General features: G+C 43.3%; 3 protein-coding genes across 3 annotated transcripts; 2 read left to right on the top strand and 1 right to left on the bottom strand.

Annotated features, from left to right (window-relative positions):
- Positions 1-601: 601 nt before the first annotated feature.
- On the bottom strand, positions 602-3,229 carry polr1g (RNA polymerase I subunit G). Its single transcript, XM_069669055.1, has 3 exons — positions 2,922-3,229; positions 2,265-2,409; positions 602-1,897 (listed from the first exon to the last, which is right to left on the bottom strand). The coding sequence occupies exons 1-3, from the start codon at positions 3,007-3,009 to the stop codon at positions 1,087-1,089; spliced, it is 1,044 nt and encodes a 347-aa protein (XP_069525156.1). The 5' UTR covers positions 3,010-3,229; the 3' UTR covers positions 602-1,086.
- Positions 3,230-3,254: 25 nt separating this feature from the next.
- irf2bp1 (interferon regulatory factor 2 binding protein 1) lies at positions 3,255-8,685 on the top strand. Its single transcript, XM_069669054.1, has 3 exons — positions 3,255-4,560; positions 4,820-5,172; positions 5,532-8,685. The coding sequence occupies exons 1-2, from the start codon at positions 3,545-3,547 to the stop codon at positions 5,130-5,132; spliced, it is 1,329 nt and encodes a 442-aa protein (XP_069525155.1). The 5' UTR covers positions 3,255-3,544; the 3' UTR covers positions 5,133-5,172; positions 5,532-8,685.
- Positions 8,686-13,003: 4,318 nt separating this feature from the next.
- Positions 13,004-17,069, top strand: foxa3 (forkhead box A3). The gene is made up of 2 exons (XM_069668722.1): positions 13,004-13,104; positions 14,421-17,069. Exons 1-2 carry the CDS (start codon positions 13,033-13,035, stop codon positions 15,750-15,752), a joined length of 1,404 nt encoding a protein of 467 aa, XP_069524823.1. The 5' UTR covers positions 13,004-13,032; the 3' UTR covers positions 15,753-17,069.
- Positions 17,070-17,376: the final 307 nt, after the last annotated feature.

The raw sequence follows: 17,376 nt of genomic DNA, 5'->3' as shown, positions 1-17,376 counted from the left end.
AGAAGCCAATATTTTGTGCAGACATGTAGTCTTATTTAAATACGACTTTTAGCATGCCAACGGACTACAGTACAGTTTGAGTCATGGGTAGAAAAGCCACTGAAAAGAGAATAAATGTCACTGTGAAATTCTGATCTGGACAAAATAATCTGCTTTTAATGTGTGCAGTGTCATCTGTTGTTAACTGTGTCTGTAGCTGTGTTCAGGAGAAGTGTCACTGAACATACTAAACATATTTCTGTTCAATCACAAAATCATTTTGCAAACTTAAAGTTGTAACCACAGAAGACACTCGAGTTTAATAGATGTTAATTTCTTCTTTCCAAAACAAGATTTCCACAAAATGTTTCAGATCATTAGAAATTACAGATCTGCAATTTGTGCACTTTTTGTTGCACAATTTAAAATCTGCAGCCGAGTTACAACATGAGTTCAAGTCTCATTCCTCGTGGATGAAGTCACTGCTGCAACAAGGCACGAGAGGAAAATGTTGTGCTGTGCTGAAACATGTGCACGGATTGACTGCAGGACAAAAGCATAAACACATTTTTTTTGTTTTCATTTCCTTTAATCACTTTTGGAGTTGTTTGGTGACATGTGGTTTGCTGCAACACAAATCATTCTTCCAATACATGACTCAGATGCTTGAGAAAGTAGAAAATAACAACTTTTCATGAAGATTCATTCTTCTGTCTTCATGCCAACCCTGGTTCTCTGAACCTGCTGCCTTACCAGCAACAGTACCAGCCTAGTTGTGTAAATATGTACACAAACAGAGCAAAGTGAGTATAATCCTATAAAATCTATCGCAACTTCACAGACACTGACAGAAAACTCACAAATCCCCATAAACTCACAGATGCCTGCGGCTGCACACATTCTTTGTGTGTAAAACTGTCACTTTCTGACCTCAAAATGACGGGAACACGAGCCTGAAAGTTGTTAGGATGGATTCCCTCTCTAATTCACCACGCTGTTCAGTTGGTTCAGGGTGTGATTATTTTTCTGATGCACTGTCCTGCCAAAGAACCGGGTTCATGAGGTCAAAAATAAACAAAACCAAACACTGAACAAATGAAAAACAGACTAGTCGTCATCAGTTTTGCTTTTCTTCTTCTTTTTCTTCTTCTTTCCCGAGCCCTCCGCTACATCACTGTACAAAGTGTCTATTGGTTCAGATTTCACTGTCACAGCTTCCACCCTCACACTGGGCTCCACGCCCTCCTCCACCTCCTCTCGCTCCCTGTCCTTCTTTTTCTTCTTCTTCTTCCTCTTCTCCCCCGTGACATCGCCCTCCTCGAGGGGGAGCTCCATCCCCAATCCCTCCTGAGTTTCAGCCCCAGGCTCCACCTTCACTGTCACCAGCTCCTCCAAAGTCTCATCTTCTCGCTCTGTCTTTATGCGCTTTTCTTTCTTCTTTTTCTTCTTCTTTTTCCGCCCTTCATCCTCCTCCTGATCCTCCTGCCACGTTTCCTCTATGAATCGTTTCACCACCAGGGGGCGGAGAGTTGTGGATGAGGGCCCGAAGGCGGCTCCGTCCACCTCGCTCTCTGCCACGCAGGTCAGAGTGGGGGTCTTACTGCCGAAGGGCTGGAATCGCTGTTTGAGCCCTGGTGGGATGGATGGTGCTGGGGTGGCGGGGATGACCTGAGGGGCCTGATTGGTGCTGCTGTCTCCGTAGCTCTCACACACATTCAGCAGGCCAGAGAAGGCGGGGCCTAAAGCCACAGCATTTGATGCCCGTTTGTCGCTGGTGAGCAAGCAGAGATCTGAGGTCCCATGTGTGGACGCCAGGATGCTGTAGATCTGTTGGCCCCCTCCTGTCTGTGCTCCACCTGCAGCAGCGGGAACCTTCAGGGTCTGGAGACCTGAGAGGGGCACCTTGATGCCTCTGAAACTGGACGGAAAGAGGAGAGGTGGGGTTAGGCATCATTTACAACAAAGCATCTTGGGAAAAGTTAACCCAAATTCACACCAACAAAATGACTTAATAACTTATCTATTTGTACTTCTAGTAAACTCATTTCCAGGATTGAACATGACTGTTATTGTAAACATTACATAGGCACATAAGCTTAATTGATTGGCACAAAGTATACTGTCTAAACACAGAGCACAAAAGCAGTGTTTTACAAAAAACAAAGTGTTATAAATGTGGACCTTTGATGACATAAAAACAGGTTTATCACATTCCTATATATGACATGTGACTTCTTTTAGATGTTTTACTGTATGAAATAGAGAAAGAGGAAAGATGTACTCACCATTCTGGGTTAAAGTTGGCAGGAGCTTTAATGAGCCACAGCTCATTCTTGCTGTTCTTCAGACTCTCTCTGAGGGTGCTGCTGCAGGGCTTGTGGCTGAAAGACACAAAGTCAGCAGGACTCTGGTACCTGGTGGGCTTCTTATCTGTGGATGTGAACAGCACGCCTTCATCAATAAAATAACACAGAGAATAGGACATACACTGAACAGCTCAGAAAAACACCAGAATAAAAGTTTGTGTGCCCACTTTTTTACTGAATTTACCTTCTATCTATATCTATCTATAATCTATATAACCTTACTATTAAATATGTTCTATGGTGCACAATAGATATTGAATGATCAGATGTTTGAATGATGTGTAAGATTGTTGTTTTCACACAGCAATGCCTCTGACAATTGCTTTTAAATTATTTTTAGTTACAAATACTGGTAACTCAAGAAGTATCTAGACAACACACGACAATCTTTACTTTTGTTTCAATGACTCAAAACGTACAAGTAGAGGCGTGTACACTACAAAACTGAGCCGTTGTACTCTATATTAATACTTAGTTTGTATTGTATTAAGAGAAACAACCGTCATGAAGCTGCTCAAACTAAACGAAGGATTAGCATATCAACAAGCTTTGTGCACCAAATGTATGCGAACTTACTGGTTTCTTTCTGCTTTTCAGGTGTTTTTGATGTAGGAGAATCCGCTTCATCTTCGCTTGACGAAGAAGATGAAATGTCTCGTGACATTATTATATTTAAAAACTACCGCAAAGTGTTAAAATAAAACGTTTTCTACCCCAAACGCATGGCTATGGGGACGCACATGTGTTGACACCAAATGAACTTTGACCTTTAATTAATTCACTTCCGTGTCAGTTTTGGCTGTAGTTCCAAAATCGAGCACGTTGTTTGGCTTGGCGATGGCAAAATATAATAGAGAAACTCCAAAACCCACAATGCACCTCGCAAGGTTACGTAACGTTCCAGTGTCCGTCTGGAAGCAGTTGACAACAGCAGCCAAGAACAGGCCGAAGTGAGCAAACAAAACAAACAAATTACGATAAGAGCGAAATAACTAGAAGTTTTATTTAATTTAATATATGTAGAATGGTAAACTTTATTCTACAGCGGGTTGAAGTCCGTAAAACTTGAAAGTCGTGAGCAAATAGAGGGCGTGCACCTGTCAAAGATAAATAGGTTAACGCAGCTAACGTGTGCTAGCACGTTAGCAAGCTAGCTTGCTCGTTGAACCCGCGCAGGGTAGCTAGCTTGTTTGCCAGCCATGTCGTCCCCCTCCTCATCGAGGCGCCAGTGGTGCTACCTGTGCGACCTGCCGAAGATGCCGTGGACTGTTGTGTGGGACTTCAGCGAGGTGGTCTGCCGTGGCTGTGTGAACTACGAGGGAGCTAATCAGATTGAATTCCTGATAGCGAGCGCCAGACAGCTGAAACGGACTCATGGGATGCAGGACGGTAACGTCAGGTCACCTGGTCCCTCACCCAATAAACACGGCACATCTGGAAGAGGAGAGGCGGCGGCAGACGGAGGCAGGCTGCACACAGACCGTTTCGACAGGGGAGGAAGAGGAGAAAGTACCGGTTCAACTATACGCGTTCCGCCCAACGGGCTGCACCGTGAAGGCCAGCCGCCTCAAGAAGTGCACCGCCAGAGCCCCAGCGGCAGCCGGAGACCCATGCTGGGTGCTGCCATCCCTCCTAGTCTAGTGACTCAAAGTATAGCAGGGATTCCGCATGGGCTTCTTGCAGGCATGCCGGCGGGTCTGACTGCCAGGACAGCCCCCATGAGCAATCCCATGATCTTCCCTGCCCCAGTGCTGGCCGAGATGAGCCGCAGACAGCTCGGCATAGGGATGGGGATAGCCCCCTTTATCACTCCGGAGCTGGAGCGAGAGCTCAGCTCATCCCAGAACCAGCCCAAGATACAGTCACAGATCCACAGTGCTGTGGCCGGCAGCAGCAGCAGTAAGAGCACAGGCCTGCCTTCTGTGTCCTCTTCCATGGCCGGAGGTGTGAGCCAGACGAGCCCCAAGCCTGCTTCATCTCCAGCCAGGCAGCCACGTCCCCTCACCTCGAGGTCTGGAGGGGAGCCCCTGGGATCCAGCACCTCAGCAGAGGCAGCGACCACTGCTGCCGCTTTACCCCACAGTGGTGCCTCTGAGCTGGGATCTGCATCTGCCAGCAACACCCATTCAACCGGAAATACTCTGTCCTGCACCTTGTGTCATGAGAGGCTGGAAGACACACACTTTGTTCAGTGTCCATCAGTGCCCGGGCACAGGTCTGTGTGTCTGCTACTTATTCAACTTGTTAAAGTGGTGTTGCATTGTGATTGACCTCGCTTTGACATGCTTAGACGCTGTTTGTTGATAAGACTAAACATTGCTTGAGCATTTAAGATTCATAAAATAAAATGCTCCATTTTGGGACTTTTAGTGCAGTAAAGTAAAGTTTAACCTCAGAAATTTGTATTTTGTATTAAAAGTTAACTTTTACTGAAAGTTGTAATAACCTTTCTTCTCTCCCTTCGCCATATATAGGTTCTGCTTCCCCTGCACCAGAGTGTACATCCAGAGCCGGCGGGGCGATGGCGAGGTTTACTGCCCCAGCGGAGAGCGCTGTCCCTTGGATAACTCTCCCAACAGCCCTCCTTGGGCCTTCATGCAGGGAGAGGTCTCCACTATACTGGGCACTGGTGGGGCAGGAGCTGCTCCAGCTGCTGCATCTGGAGCTGGGTCCGGGCCTGGGCCTGGAGCTGCAGGTGCGTCTGCATCCGGGGCTGGGAGTGGATCTGCCAGTGGATCTGGATCTGGAAGTGGAGACATCACCGTCAAGAAAGAGAGAGAGACGTGATGGTGATTTTCATGGAACCCAGGGCCCAACACAGCAACAGGCAGGTTCACACACATCTGACATCATGTTGTCGGAAGTCTGGCAGCATTTTACAAGAAAGCACCTTAGTTTACTCCGTCTTCAAGTCCTGCCTTAACCATTGTACAGTTCTAAAGAATAGGCATTTCAATTATTATTTCTTCTAAAAGTCCTTCTTGAGTGAACCATTCCCAAAAATGGCAGGGCTTCAAAGATGTTGTATGACAATATCTCCTAATAAGAGGCATTAAGTTAAGCAAGTGTTGTAACTGTTTGTTTATATCCTCTAGATTTGCTTGATCCAGGTGACATAGGTTTGATATTGTTTGAGATTACTCTGAAATAAAAAATAAAAAAATTGTATGCTTTTTATCCTCCCAGAGTGGAATCACACACCAGAAGGAGACGTCCGCACTGGATGACTGAGAGATCCAGAAGAGAAGCGACACACAGCTCAGAAAACCTCCATTACACAGGTCTTTACTCACACCCCCCAAACTTAATAACATCAGACCTCACCAGAAAGACATTGCAAAGACTGCCTTCATACATGTCTTTTGTATTTTTTGACTCTGCCCTCTTTAAACCTGTAATGAGAATGTGATGATTCCATTCATAACCACAACACATTTCATGGTGCGTTTCAGGCTTTTAAACTCTGGAACATAATCCTTTGACAAACTCACATTTCAGCAAACAGCTGAGGTCTGTTGGTGGCTGAATTAACCAGGCACAAAAGTCAAAATGGCACACAATGTAGAGTTGGGATCAGATATTCAGACAACAAATCAACTGCTCAACAGTGGCCTCTTTTTTTTTTACATTGGGTCAGATTTACCTGTTTAAACTATTGATGAATCCCAGAGTAGCCACGTTAGCTGGGTAGCTACTGTTAGCAGCTAGAAAAACAAAGACTACAGCTGTTTTCACTACTGCTCACTTTTCTAAAAGAAATACACCACCACTTTAGAATATTTAAAAAGATGCTCTAATCAAATAGATAAATATTATTCACGGAGCAACTTGTATGCACCTTAAGAAGCCACTAGTGCCACTGAAATGTCTCTATTTCCCTATATGGCCACTAGTTTATTGATGTATAATTGGCTTTTTTCTTTATATGCTAAAGAAGCTAGCATAGCTGCTAATGGATCCGTGTTAGCAGAACTAATAAATGAATGTTAATTCTTTCAAAATACCCTTCTGAGACTCTCAGAAAGTAGCGACGCTCCAGAGTTAATTGTCACTGTACTGTCGATATTGTTTTGGCACAAGAAAGCACAAAAGCTTGTTTTTAAAAATCCAACAACACAAATTTTTACGCAACAAAAGAGTAACCACGACGGTTTCATATATTTTTCTTGTGGAGTAATAATCTGTCGGTCGGCAGCACAAAGAGGAGGTCAGACATCGGACTGTTCACAGTAAAATCCTGACACGTCTGAGTCTAAAACTTGACTAAACTGTCTGATAAAATGTAATTTGCTCTGCCAGTGCTTCTTCTAAATGAAACATTTGTGCTTCTTTGAATATAACTAACATCCACAACTGACATGAAATTAAAATGATAATGAAAAAGTGCACCTTTAATTTCAAATAGAGATTTGTTTTAATGTTTCCTGACTGAATCTGCGTCCGAGCACATTTAAAATGTTTTTATAAACAAATCTCCACTTTAACTGCAGAACATGCAAACCGACATGAGATGTGAACAGAATGCCAGCAGGTACATTTCTCTGTGCGTCTTTGTATTCGTCTTTTCTGCCAGCTTCATTTAAAGCTGAGAAACAAACATCCAGTGAACCTGTCGACCAGCCACAGACACTCTGTGTTTGACTGTATTTAAATGTTGCTTTCATACGGATCCAGCCCAGCCTACGCTTTACCCCGAATGTATATGAAAAGATATCTATGATAGGCCTAGGACTATATTTTATACTAGAATGTTAAATGTTATATGCTCTATAGATCTATTATAGTATGTATGTGCAATCCTTCGTCATAGTATATGCAACAGTTTGGAATATGTAATTATAAACGTTTGCGTATCTTTTCTTAAACCTTTTGCTTTCTAAAGTGAGAATCCACCTTAAACTGTGTCATCATGAAGGGGTTAAAGTTTCTCCCAAAACACAAGACAAGAACACCTTCTTTCATGTGACACTTTTATGGACCTTTTACAGAATGAACGCTGTATAACAAGTTTATTTTGGGTTTCAAAATCACGAGCGTTGCAGTGAAATTAACCGTATCCGTAGCCCGTAGCCGATCCTCCCCAACTCTGCTCATCCAGAACAGACCGGCTGCAGGAGCCGTATTTGTCAACAGAGCTGTCAATCATAATTTTTACAGCATCAAATAACTAATTAAAAATAAAGTTGTCGGAAAAATTAACCCTTGCATGTAAATCAGCATAAGAACTAACTATAATGACAGAAACCATGTTTTGAGGCGTGTGTTTTGATTTTGTAATTTGACTCATGTCCCATCTGTTAACATGGAGGAGGCGGGCATTATGACATATACTTCAGCCAATCAGCAGGGGGCGATAGAGAGGGTTTGGCTTCACTTTTAGGGAGCGGTCACATCGTCCATCTTTTTATACAGTCTGTGGTGCAGTCTGATAAAACAGGGCATATTGGGCTATTTGACAAAGATGGGAGAAGGCTGTTCATGTTGTTTTCTGAGGGACTGAAAACTACCCCCAGATATGAAACTGACTTCTGACAGGCACTTATCTAGTTTCACATAGTCAGTGAAACCATACATACTGTACATATTATCCAGTTTTTCACAATTTTAACACTTAATTTGCCACTTGTGTATAAATGTGCAGGGATTGCATGTTCCTAAACTGAGCAGTCAACCTTTCACTAATGACATATTCAGGATGTTTTTGGTGGATTCTCTCTTTATGTGTCCCACAGACGAACCAAAGGTAACTTTATGCCCAAACTGATGCTTCTGGATGTACATTTTTATCACAAATATATATTGCTATATTTCTTGGCCAGGTCTTAAATGGTTGTCTTCATCAGTTACAGGTAACAGGCCCGTGTGGTCTACTGTACTTATGGGATGTTCCATATAAAAGTCTATCATATTAAGCCTTCTATATGGAGAGAGCATCCCACAGATCAGGTGTGTTCTAAAGAAATATCTCTGAAGAAGTGGAATTTGAGTTGAATATGCACTGATACATCATGCAATCCCTTGTTAAGTGCCTTTTTCAAATGTTTACCGTCTGTGTGTGTGTCAGGGAACCTCAGGGGAAGCAGGAGTGCAATGACTTTTTTTTTATTGTCCAGTCAAACATTAACCTGAATCTGTTTCCCTTCAGCCTTCAGACGGCGTTTTGCTTTTATCTGAAGCTTTTGTAAAGTCGGCCGCTCATTCTTTGTTTGATACGGCCTCTCCTCGCTTCGCGCTCTACGCCGACTTTCTCTTCATGTTTGTGTCCTTGTTTAGATCTGTTGGTTTTATTGCAGCTTCATGTACAAACTAGAAACCAGGAATAAAATGGGATGGAAACTTGTGCCTGCTTTTCTCTTTCTTGACTTTTAACACTGACATTTAATCAAATGTTATTCATGAGGACGACTTCACAAAGTTCAACATGTCAGAATTCTAATAACTGATGATTATACAAATATTTCCAGAACCAGCTCTCTGCATGTCGCTGAGTTAATCCAGAGTAACCACGTGTTAAACAGGTGAAATGATATCCTTACATTCATCCAGGTGAGATGCCACACTTTCATAACTTGATTCAGATATTTATCTTTAATTTAAATAAAACTTAAAATTAAAAGAATCTGTCCAAACAAAGTATTTATGACTTTCTTCCCCGCCACAATAATTTTCTTAGGAACATCGTGAGAACATTTTCTTAAAGCAGGAAGTTAAAAATATCAGAAAATAAAATATAACCAGTTCAGTTTAAATAATAAATCTCTTTTACAAGTATTTAGCGACTAATCTGATTTCTTTTAGAGCCGGTCAGACTGTGCTAAAGACTTAAACTTATAAAGTGATCCTGTCTTGTTTCAAAGTAAAGGCAAATTCTGAATGAAATTATTTACACAGGTGACTTAAATCCATATCCGGGGACATGTAATGATGCAAGAACATTTCATACAGTTAGACTTTTATCTCCATGAAATGTGTCAGTGTTTCTACTGCCATGATCCTTATAGAAGATGTTATTCACTCTGTGCATGTGTTTCATGTTGTATTGTGGGACATAGAGATGATATTTGATCAAATCTGGACTTTTAAATTGTGTTTTTGAAGACCAGAATGATGATATCATTAGAAGTGTTTTATTTATTAGTCGTCTTTTACTCTACGTTTGACTCTTGAGCTGCAGTAACAATCAGTTTTTCCCCTGTATGGGTTCAATAGAGTTTCTTATCTTAACACAGAGGAGAGGCATTCATCCAATCTGAATGAGTTCATGTCATCTTGTTTTGCAGCTTTGAGCTTAAACCTCTAACCTGTTGGTCAGACATTAAATCCATCCTGATAAATTAAACCTCTTTTAAATCATGTAATAATCCAGGCTCAATTAAATTGCCTAATAGTTTTCAACTGTTCATTTTAATTCAGTGTCGACTTTTACTTTGATAAACCAAACGTAAGATCTATTTAGTGTTTTCTAGCGGCCACACGATGGCGCTCTTGCACCAGTGAGCTCAGCCTGCCTCATTGAGCAGATGCTGTTCAGACGGGTTGCATCTTTCATGATACAGGAGAAATGATACCGCGGCCTGCAGAGCCTGAACGAGACCCGGAAGTCCTCATAAAAAGTAAATCAAAAGTGTTATAACAGGTTACTGCAGGAGACGTCAGGTTTCCCCCCAGAAATGTGAAGCTCTTCAACCTCAAATCAGCCCCTTCTTGAAAAAGAAGGTTAACGTAGCTTCAAGCTAGTTCCAGCTTTTAATAAGCTGCTATTTATTATCGTGAAGAAGAAGAGGAGGGGGGGGGGGCGAGGGGAGCGTTTGGTTATTCCCCCCCTCCGCCCGGCCGTCGTGCTGCTGGCAGGCCGATGTGTCGTTTCCTCCATTAGTGTCAGCTCATTACAGCTATTGTTAAACCAATTATAGAGGTGTTAATGGACGATGGAGGCGCATTGGCATGAGAAACGGCCCGCAGAGAGAGGATGTGGCTAAATGTGAGTTGGGGAAAAATGGGACCTTAAAGGAGCATTACACCAATCAAAGATGCGTAAGGAGACAGGCTTCAAACTTTGTGCCGAAAACATATCAAATTATAATTTAACTCGATTTATTTTCTAATAAACTTCAAATAAGAGACGAGAACAAAGCTCAACCACTGCTGGACATTTAGCAGAGCTTTTTCCAAAACAGTTTCCCCACATCAACATGACGGGAGGCTGTGTGGAACTAGTTTTTATATTTAACATTAAGCAAATATCAGATTTCCTACTGGTACTTAAAGGCAGCAACATTATAACTAACGTAAGCGTAGGCTACGTTACTAATGAAACAAAAAAAGTATCACCACCTTAATCGAACCTAATAAAATGATCTCGGATTTTAAACTATAATGAACCCTTATGAGTAAATCCATTATCATTGTAAGTATCTGAAACTCAGAAGTATATTTAGAGACATGTAGAGACCAGGTGCAGCCCCCAGTGTAGCTGTTTATACCCATGAGATGGTTCGTTGGACATAAAGTCTCATTTTATCTAAAGTTTCAGAATCATCCACGCACCAAACCAGCACACGCTAACCTCTTTCTCAAATTAAACCTTATATTTGGTTGATTTGTTCTTTTGATCAGAAGCTGGAGGTTAGAGTTTCTCTCATCCGCACATACATCACCGTGCAGATGAAAAAAGCTGCTCTCTTTCAGCCTTAATTACATCATTACACACACGGAGGTGTCAGCTCATCCCGCGCCTTAATCGACCTGACAGCTTTTTGCAAACAGGCGATCATCAGAGACTTTACAGGCGATGGCCTGCAGAGAGTCTGACGACAATATACAGTTTATAGCTGATATATGAAGATCTGAAGAGTGTTTGTGGCTGATGGTTTATTTGTAAACATTAAGAGAAGCGTCCAGTAATTGTTTTTAAATGAAAATAACCATTAATCCAAAATAAATCAAATAGACTCGGTTTTTGTTTAAGAGTTGTTCTGTGTCCTAAAAGCTTTCCGGAGATTTAAACTGCAATCTAAGTTGGCCTTACGTCGCCTCTGCGCAAACCTTTCCTGTAATATCTCTGCTACTTCTGCGCGCTCCTGTCCTTCCTGTTATTTCTGATTCCTGTTATTTTCCTCGGATCTTTTCTCACAGTCTAATCCCGCCGACCTCCCGCCTGCGCATCAATTACATGTCCATTGACTGGCCATTAGCAGAGGCATTGACATTCACAGGCCTCCGTCTGCAGCCAGGCCGATGTGTATTCCACAACACAGGAGTCCGGCCCTATGCATTGCACCAGGATTACATTATTTATTGTATTTCTGTGTGGCGTTGTGCGCGAAGGCCTCTGAAGAAGCACAAGAAAAAAGATCTCCAAGAAGAAAGGGAAGAAAGTGTCTCTCTTTCAACTGAGACAGATTTACGCACAGATTGCGCACATGGGAATCCAGAAATCTTAAGTGATTGATGTAATAAAGCAAAGTTCAAAATTTGAATGCAACTTCCATTAAACTCAGCCAGTTTTCTTTTACGCACAATTTACGCACAGACGAAAACAACGTTGATAAAAAGAGTGTCCGTTGCTACCTTTAAGTTTAGATCTTGATCTAATCTCAGCATACCTGAGTGACGTTTTTGACTGTCAGGGGAACATTTGACTATCAAACCGCAGAATCTGAAATCAGTTTGGCGGTTACGAACCCGCAGAGGACGTGTTAAAAGGGTCGTGGCCCCAAAGAAGAAGTGATAGCCAAGGGAATTAACGACTTTGACGCCCCTCAAGACACACACAGACACACACCGGCTCACAAGCACTCACACAAACTGCCCCCAGTCCAATTAAAGTATTTATAGGGGATTTTTTTTGCTACATAAAATAAAATAACACGATGATCACTACTTTAATATTTCGAATGTTCAAATTTTACGCCCCAAAACTGCAGAAAAATCCTCTTAAAACACTCAATCAAATCAAGTTGTTTCGTTAAAATAAAGAAACATTATTCTTTCACCTGTTTATGGAATAAACGCATCCTTCAACCTGTTTGATCATTAACTTATAAACCTTATTAACCCTCCCTGATGAACTTTACTGCTACATTAATAAAAAATCCTCTCAGCTCGGTCACTGGAGGATTATGGGACTGTCACTCGTCCGGGTGGCCCCGGTGCAGCCGCCGGGCCAATATACAGCACGCCAGGGGGCCACATCGGCCTTTTTGCGGGGCCCTTCCTGGATCCCAACACGGCATTCAAATGTCAGGAGCGGGGCGGGACCCGGCAGCACCTTATAAGAGGAGGACGTCCAGGTTCCTCTGCTGGATTTGCGCGCTGAATCTCCGCCTGCTGCACCGCGTGCCGGAGAGGGAGAGACGGGCCATAAGACTAAGAAGAAGAAGTCAACATCTGCTGAGTTCACGAGATTAACGTTATGAAACAATGGATGACTGATAAATAAGAAATATTGACTTTACTTTTCCCAGGAGACCAGCGTCCATCACACTTTGATTTTTTTCTCTTCCACGTTTTTTTGACTCTAAATATTTTCTCCTTCTTCCTCGCTAAAAGGAGACAGCTTTATATTTTGGATTTTCCCCCCCGATTATTTTCAACTCTGCGAAGGATTTTATATTTATTTTTGATATAAAAATATAAAAAACTCGGTGATAGAAAAGAGTTTCTCCTTCAAAGACTTGTGTTGGGGATGTTGAGCTCTGTGAAGATGGAAACCCATGATCTACCAGAGTGGAATACTTTCTACAGCGAGCCCAGCGAGGTAAAGACAACATCACAATAACAAGAATAATCAAGTTAATGACAGTTTTTATTTCCTCTTCTTGTAATCAGTCGATGGCGAAGTTAAAAGAGCAGCGACATTTTATTTGCCCACTTTTCAGCAGGACCCTGAAAACAGCGGAACTCTTCTGTTTAACTGTAAAAGAAAAGTAAAGAGAATATTGTAAGGATTTCACATTAAACTATCAAAGCTCAAAATGTTGCAGAGCTCCACGAGCTTCAAACGAAATGTACGCATTTCATGTTAACATTGAGTCTTCGGCCTGATGCGCACTTTGAATTTTCACAGGAACAATTATGGTCAGAAGAAAAACGTCGAAATGTAACAGAAATAATTTACATTCTTCGTCTGTTCAACTTCCGATCTAAACATGAAATAATATTTAAAAACAAAATAGGAAGAATTTTTATTTTCAAAAGTTCCCAAATTTTACTTCCCGTTCTTATTTGACTGATTTTGTTGCCTAATATAAAATAAATCTAAATATTCAGGTTCATTAAATACTAATTTAAAGTTATTCGCTCATCAACAGATTGTCCTCCTTTGTGTTCCCGCAGCTGCTGAAGTGTCGCGACAATTCAGGTGTTAATGTAACATGATTTATTCTCTCTAATTCAATTAGGCTTAATTCCATCAGCAGCTTCAGGTCTCACCTCGACCTGATCAAATTAGCGACGAAGAAAGAGTCTGATAATATTTAACCTGCGATCAGCGAGCGGCCCGAGATACCTGAAGTCCACAGACTCCACTTTTTATCATAGTAAATACTTTTTTCTTCAGTTTAAAAACTATTTAAAATGTCAAACAAATTATGTTCTATATTAAGAACAGATTTCTGCGTCTTTGTCGAACGAAATAAAATAAGAACAGGAAATAATCCGACTCCTCAGGAGCCTCAGAAGTGAACATTTGGTTTACTTGTTTTTTCCACGCAGCAGCGGAGGAGGCTGTCTGAGCCGAGAGGCACCATGACGCGCTTTTTACGCATTTTCAGGTTAACATCGCTGTGTGAAATCCATGTCCTCTCCGCGCACACTGAGAGCTTCATTGTGCATTGATAAGGAGTCACTTTTTAAACGGAGAGGCAAACTGCTGCTCTGTAACATTTCAACGGTTATTTTAGTTTTGAAACTTTAATTTAATTCAATGAAATATTTGTTTCCTGAATATTGACAAATTAAAGGTCAAGATGATTTAATTATATATAATTTTTTATACAAACTGTGACTGTTGTTCATGTCTGCAGATGTTTCCCTGTAAGTAACCTGGTGTTGTGTTTGTGTTCCTCTCTGCAGATGTATTCCTCTCCCAGCACCATGAACTCTGGTCTCGGCTCGATGGGCTCCATGGGAACCATCAACAGCTACATCAACCTGAACCCGGCCACTGCCTCCCCCGCAGGCATGAACGGCATGTACACGAGCTCCGCCCTCAGCAGCTCCCCGCTGGCCTCCATGGGCTCCGGGCCAGGTCACATGTCGCTCTCACCCGTGGCCTCGTCCCTCAGCTCGGGCTCCCTGACCCAGCTGGGCCCCGCTGCTCCGGGCTCCCTGGGCTCCTTGTCCCACTATCAGAACATGGGCCAGTCCATGAGCCAGCTGGGATACCCCTCCACCACCACCCTGAGCCGGGCCGGGCCCAAAGAGATCCCCCCGAAGCCGTACCGCCGCTCCCTGACCCACGCCAAGCCGCCATACTCTTACATCTCCCTCATCACCATGGCCATCCAGCAGAGCGGCAGCAAGATGCTCACCCTCAACGAGATCTACCAGTGGATCATGGACCTGTTCCCCTACTACCGTGAGAACCAGCAGCGCTGGCAGAACTCCATCCGCCACTCGCTCTCCTTCAACGACTGCTTCGTGAAGGTGGCTCGCTCGCCCGACAAGCCGGGCAAAGGCTCGTACTGGACTCTGCACCCACAGTCAGGAAACATGTTCGAGAACGGCTGCTACCTGCGCCGCCAGAAACGCTTCAAGATCGAGGACAAGCTGGCCAAGAAAGGAGGCAAGAGCCAGGAGGGGGGGTCAGGGAAAGGACGCCACAGTGGAGACCACCTGTTGGAGGACCACAGCCCCACAGGAGGATCAGAGGGAGCTGACTCCGCCCACTCAGACAACTCCCACCCGGGCTCCTCAGACGACCAGCCGCACCAAAGAAACTCCATGGTTTCTCTGGACTGCCCTCCGCTGTCCTCCTCACACCTCCACAGCCCACCCATCTCCCTTCCTCCCTCCTCCTCCTCCTCTTCCTCCATCCCTCCATCCTCACTGTCCCTCTCAGCCTCCTCCTCCTCCAACCCGCTCCTCCACCCCCAGTCTTTAGTGGGGAGCACCCACCTCCTGCCCAGCGCCATGCAGCAGCACATAGACCTACAGAGCGACGCCCTCAAGTCCCTGGACCCCCACTACAACTTCAACCACCCGTTCTCCATCACCAACCTCATGTCCAACGAGCAGAAGATGGACCTCAAGTCCTACCAGGACCAGGTGATGGCCTACAACAGCTACACCGGCGGCTCTCCTGTGGGGGCCAAGCAGATCTACGACAGCCAGGGGCCTTCTGCCATGGACTCAGGCGCTTACTACCAAACACTGTACAGCCGCTCGGTGCTCAACGCCTCCTAATGTGGACAAACACACACACATCCTCACACACACACACCTGTGTGTAGAGGTGAGCCAAGATGGAGACTTCTCTTTCTGTCTAACATGGACACCAGAGCTCTCTCTGTCTTCCTCTTTCTCTCTCTCTCTGGCTCACATCCAGCGGCCTCGGAAGAGACTCACATCTAAAATGGCCGCCCCTCTGAGGAGCAAAAGAACTGTTTGTTTTCTTTTACCACCTCTGACGAACACGGAGACTGGTTGGTTACACGGAGGACAGAAAAGTGAAGCTGGATGAAGAGAAGTCGTGACTGGTGAAGACTGGTCTGTGCGAACACAGAGGTCAGATCCTGTGTGTGGCAGGAGGTCTGCACGCGCTCAGTCGGCTCTGTACAAACTGTAAATAGAGGTAATGTGGGGGGAGAAGGATATTTGCATTTATTTATGAAGGGAATAAATTTTAATATATCTTGTATAGCTCTGTTGACTAGTTACAAACACAATGTGAGTTTTTTAGGATGAGACGAGTTTCAGGTTACTGCTTCAGGCAGGTGTTACTGTTTGTGCGTTACAGCGTTTCACACCACGTCCCGTCATTTCTGCCACATCAGGAACCCGTCAGTGTAAATATATCTACTGAAGTCCGTACTTTCAAAATAAAATGTTTGTTATTTTGGTTGATATGAAGAAAAAGAAGCCTTTTTGTCTTTGCTGGAACTCAGAGGAAAAAGAAAGAGGCGAAGAAACTGTGGTACAATTAAAAACATGTTTTTATTTCCCACAAACATTTCCTGTTGTTACCTACACGAGAGCATTACGTGCTCCTGTCAGACTGTAACATGTTGAAGAGCAGAGAGCGGGTGAGGTGCACGGGGGAGTTCAGTCAGTTACTAAAACAGTGGAGGGGAGGAGAGATGCACTATGGGAGATTTACATACAGTACTTTGCACTATGGAGCTCCCACAGGCCAGGTGGGCTGATAGTGTGTGTGTTACAACAATGCTTATGACCGCCCCCCCCTCACACTGTCATCAGTGGAACAATGAGGGAGTCGAATAACCGCCGCCGTCCAAAAAAAGTGCCTTTTCTTCAAACGACTGCTGGTCTGACGAGAGGTCAGCGCGTCGACAATCTATTGAAGGATTATTGTGTCACACGGCCGAGGACGCAGAAGTTTCAGGTCACATGACGTTCTCTGTCTTTTATTTAAGCTATGTTGCTTTTCAAACTTTGAAAGTGTGCTGATATAATATATTGTTTTTGTTGTTTCTGTTGGTTTGAATGTGATTCAGATGATTCATGTTTCATTTTTCTTATTAAAAAGGCAAAAAATGTGGGGAGAAACCGTGCATCTGTTCTTTTTTCACATCAATGTCAACACCAAGTTTGTGTGTCAGTGTGGACGAATCAGGAGGAAATCAAACACTGAAACAGGAAGTGATCACATCTTTACGTTCACTCGCTTAGTTTGTTTCCAAAGACTTTCCTGAAATTCCCCAAAATCCTAAAAAGAATAAACTCTTTCAGGATTTTCAAAGTAAAAGATGCTTTTAGAAAATATCTTGCAGCAAATCATTCATTGCAAACATTAAATAAAAGCTCTTCCTCTGGTAAATATACGATCCTAACTCAAGCAGATGATGAC

The sequence above is a fragment of the Semicossyphus pulcher genome, unplaced genomic scaffold (assembly GCF_022749685.1).
Source record: "Semicossyphus pulcher isolate SPU_LCO1_2020_fin unplaced genomic scaffold, fSemPul1.0.p SCAF_19, whole genome shotgun sequence".
In the NCBI taxonomy this organism is placed as follows: Eukaryota; Metazoa; Chordata; class Actinopteri; order Labriformes; family Labridae; genus Semicossyphus; species Semicossyphus pulcher.
Note: the sequence above shows the minus strand (reverse complement) of the source record. Positions and strands in the feature narration are given on the sequence as shown.

Excerpts from the sequence above, each read along its gene's own strand:
- irf2bp1 (XM_069669054.1), top strand. The coding sequence starts at position 3,545 with ATGTCGTCCCCCTCCTCATCGAGGCGCCAGTGGTGCTACCTGTGCGAC. Across the intron at positions 4,561-4,819 it reads CCATCAGTGCCCGGGCACAG|GTTCTGCTTCCCCTGCACCA; the intron begins GTCTGTGTGTCT and ends CGCCATATATAG.
- polr1g (XM_069669055.1), bottom strand. The coding sequence starts at position 3,009 with ATGTCACGAGACATTTCATCTTCTTCGTCAAGCGAAGATGAAGCGGAT. Across the intron at positions 2,410-2,921 it reads TGAAAAGCAGAAAGAAACCA|ATAAGAAGCCCACCAGGTAC; the intron begins GTAAGTTCGCAT and ends TCACATCCACAG. Across the intron at positions 1,898-2,264 it reads GCCAACTTTAACCCAGAATG|TTTCAGAGGCATCAAGGTGC; the intron begins GTGAGTACATCT and ends CTTTCCGTCCAG.
- foxa3 (XM_069668722.1), top strand. The coding sequence starts at position 13,033 with ATGTTGAGCTCTGTGAAGATGGAAACCCATGATCTACCAGAGTGGAAT. Across the intron at positions 13,105-14,420 it reads TCTACAGCGAGCCCAGCGAG|ATGTATTCCTCTCCCAGCAC; the intron begins GTAAAGACAACA and ends TCCTCTCTGCAG.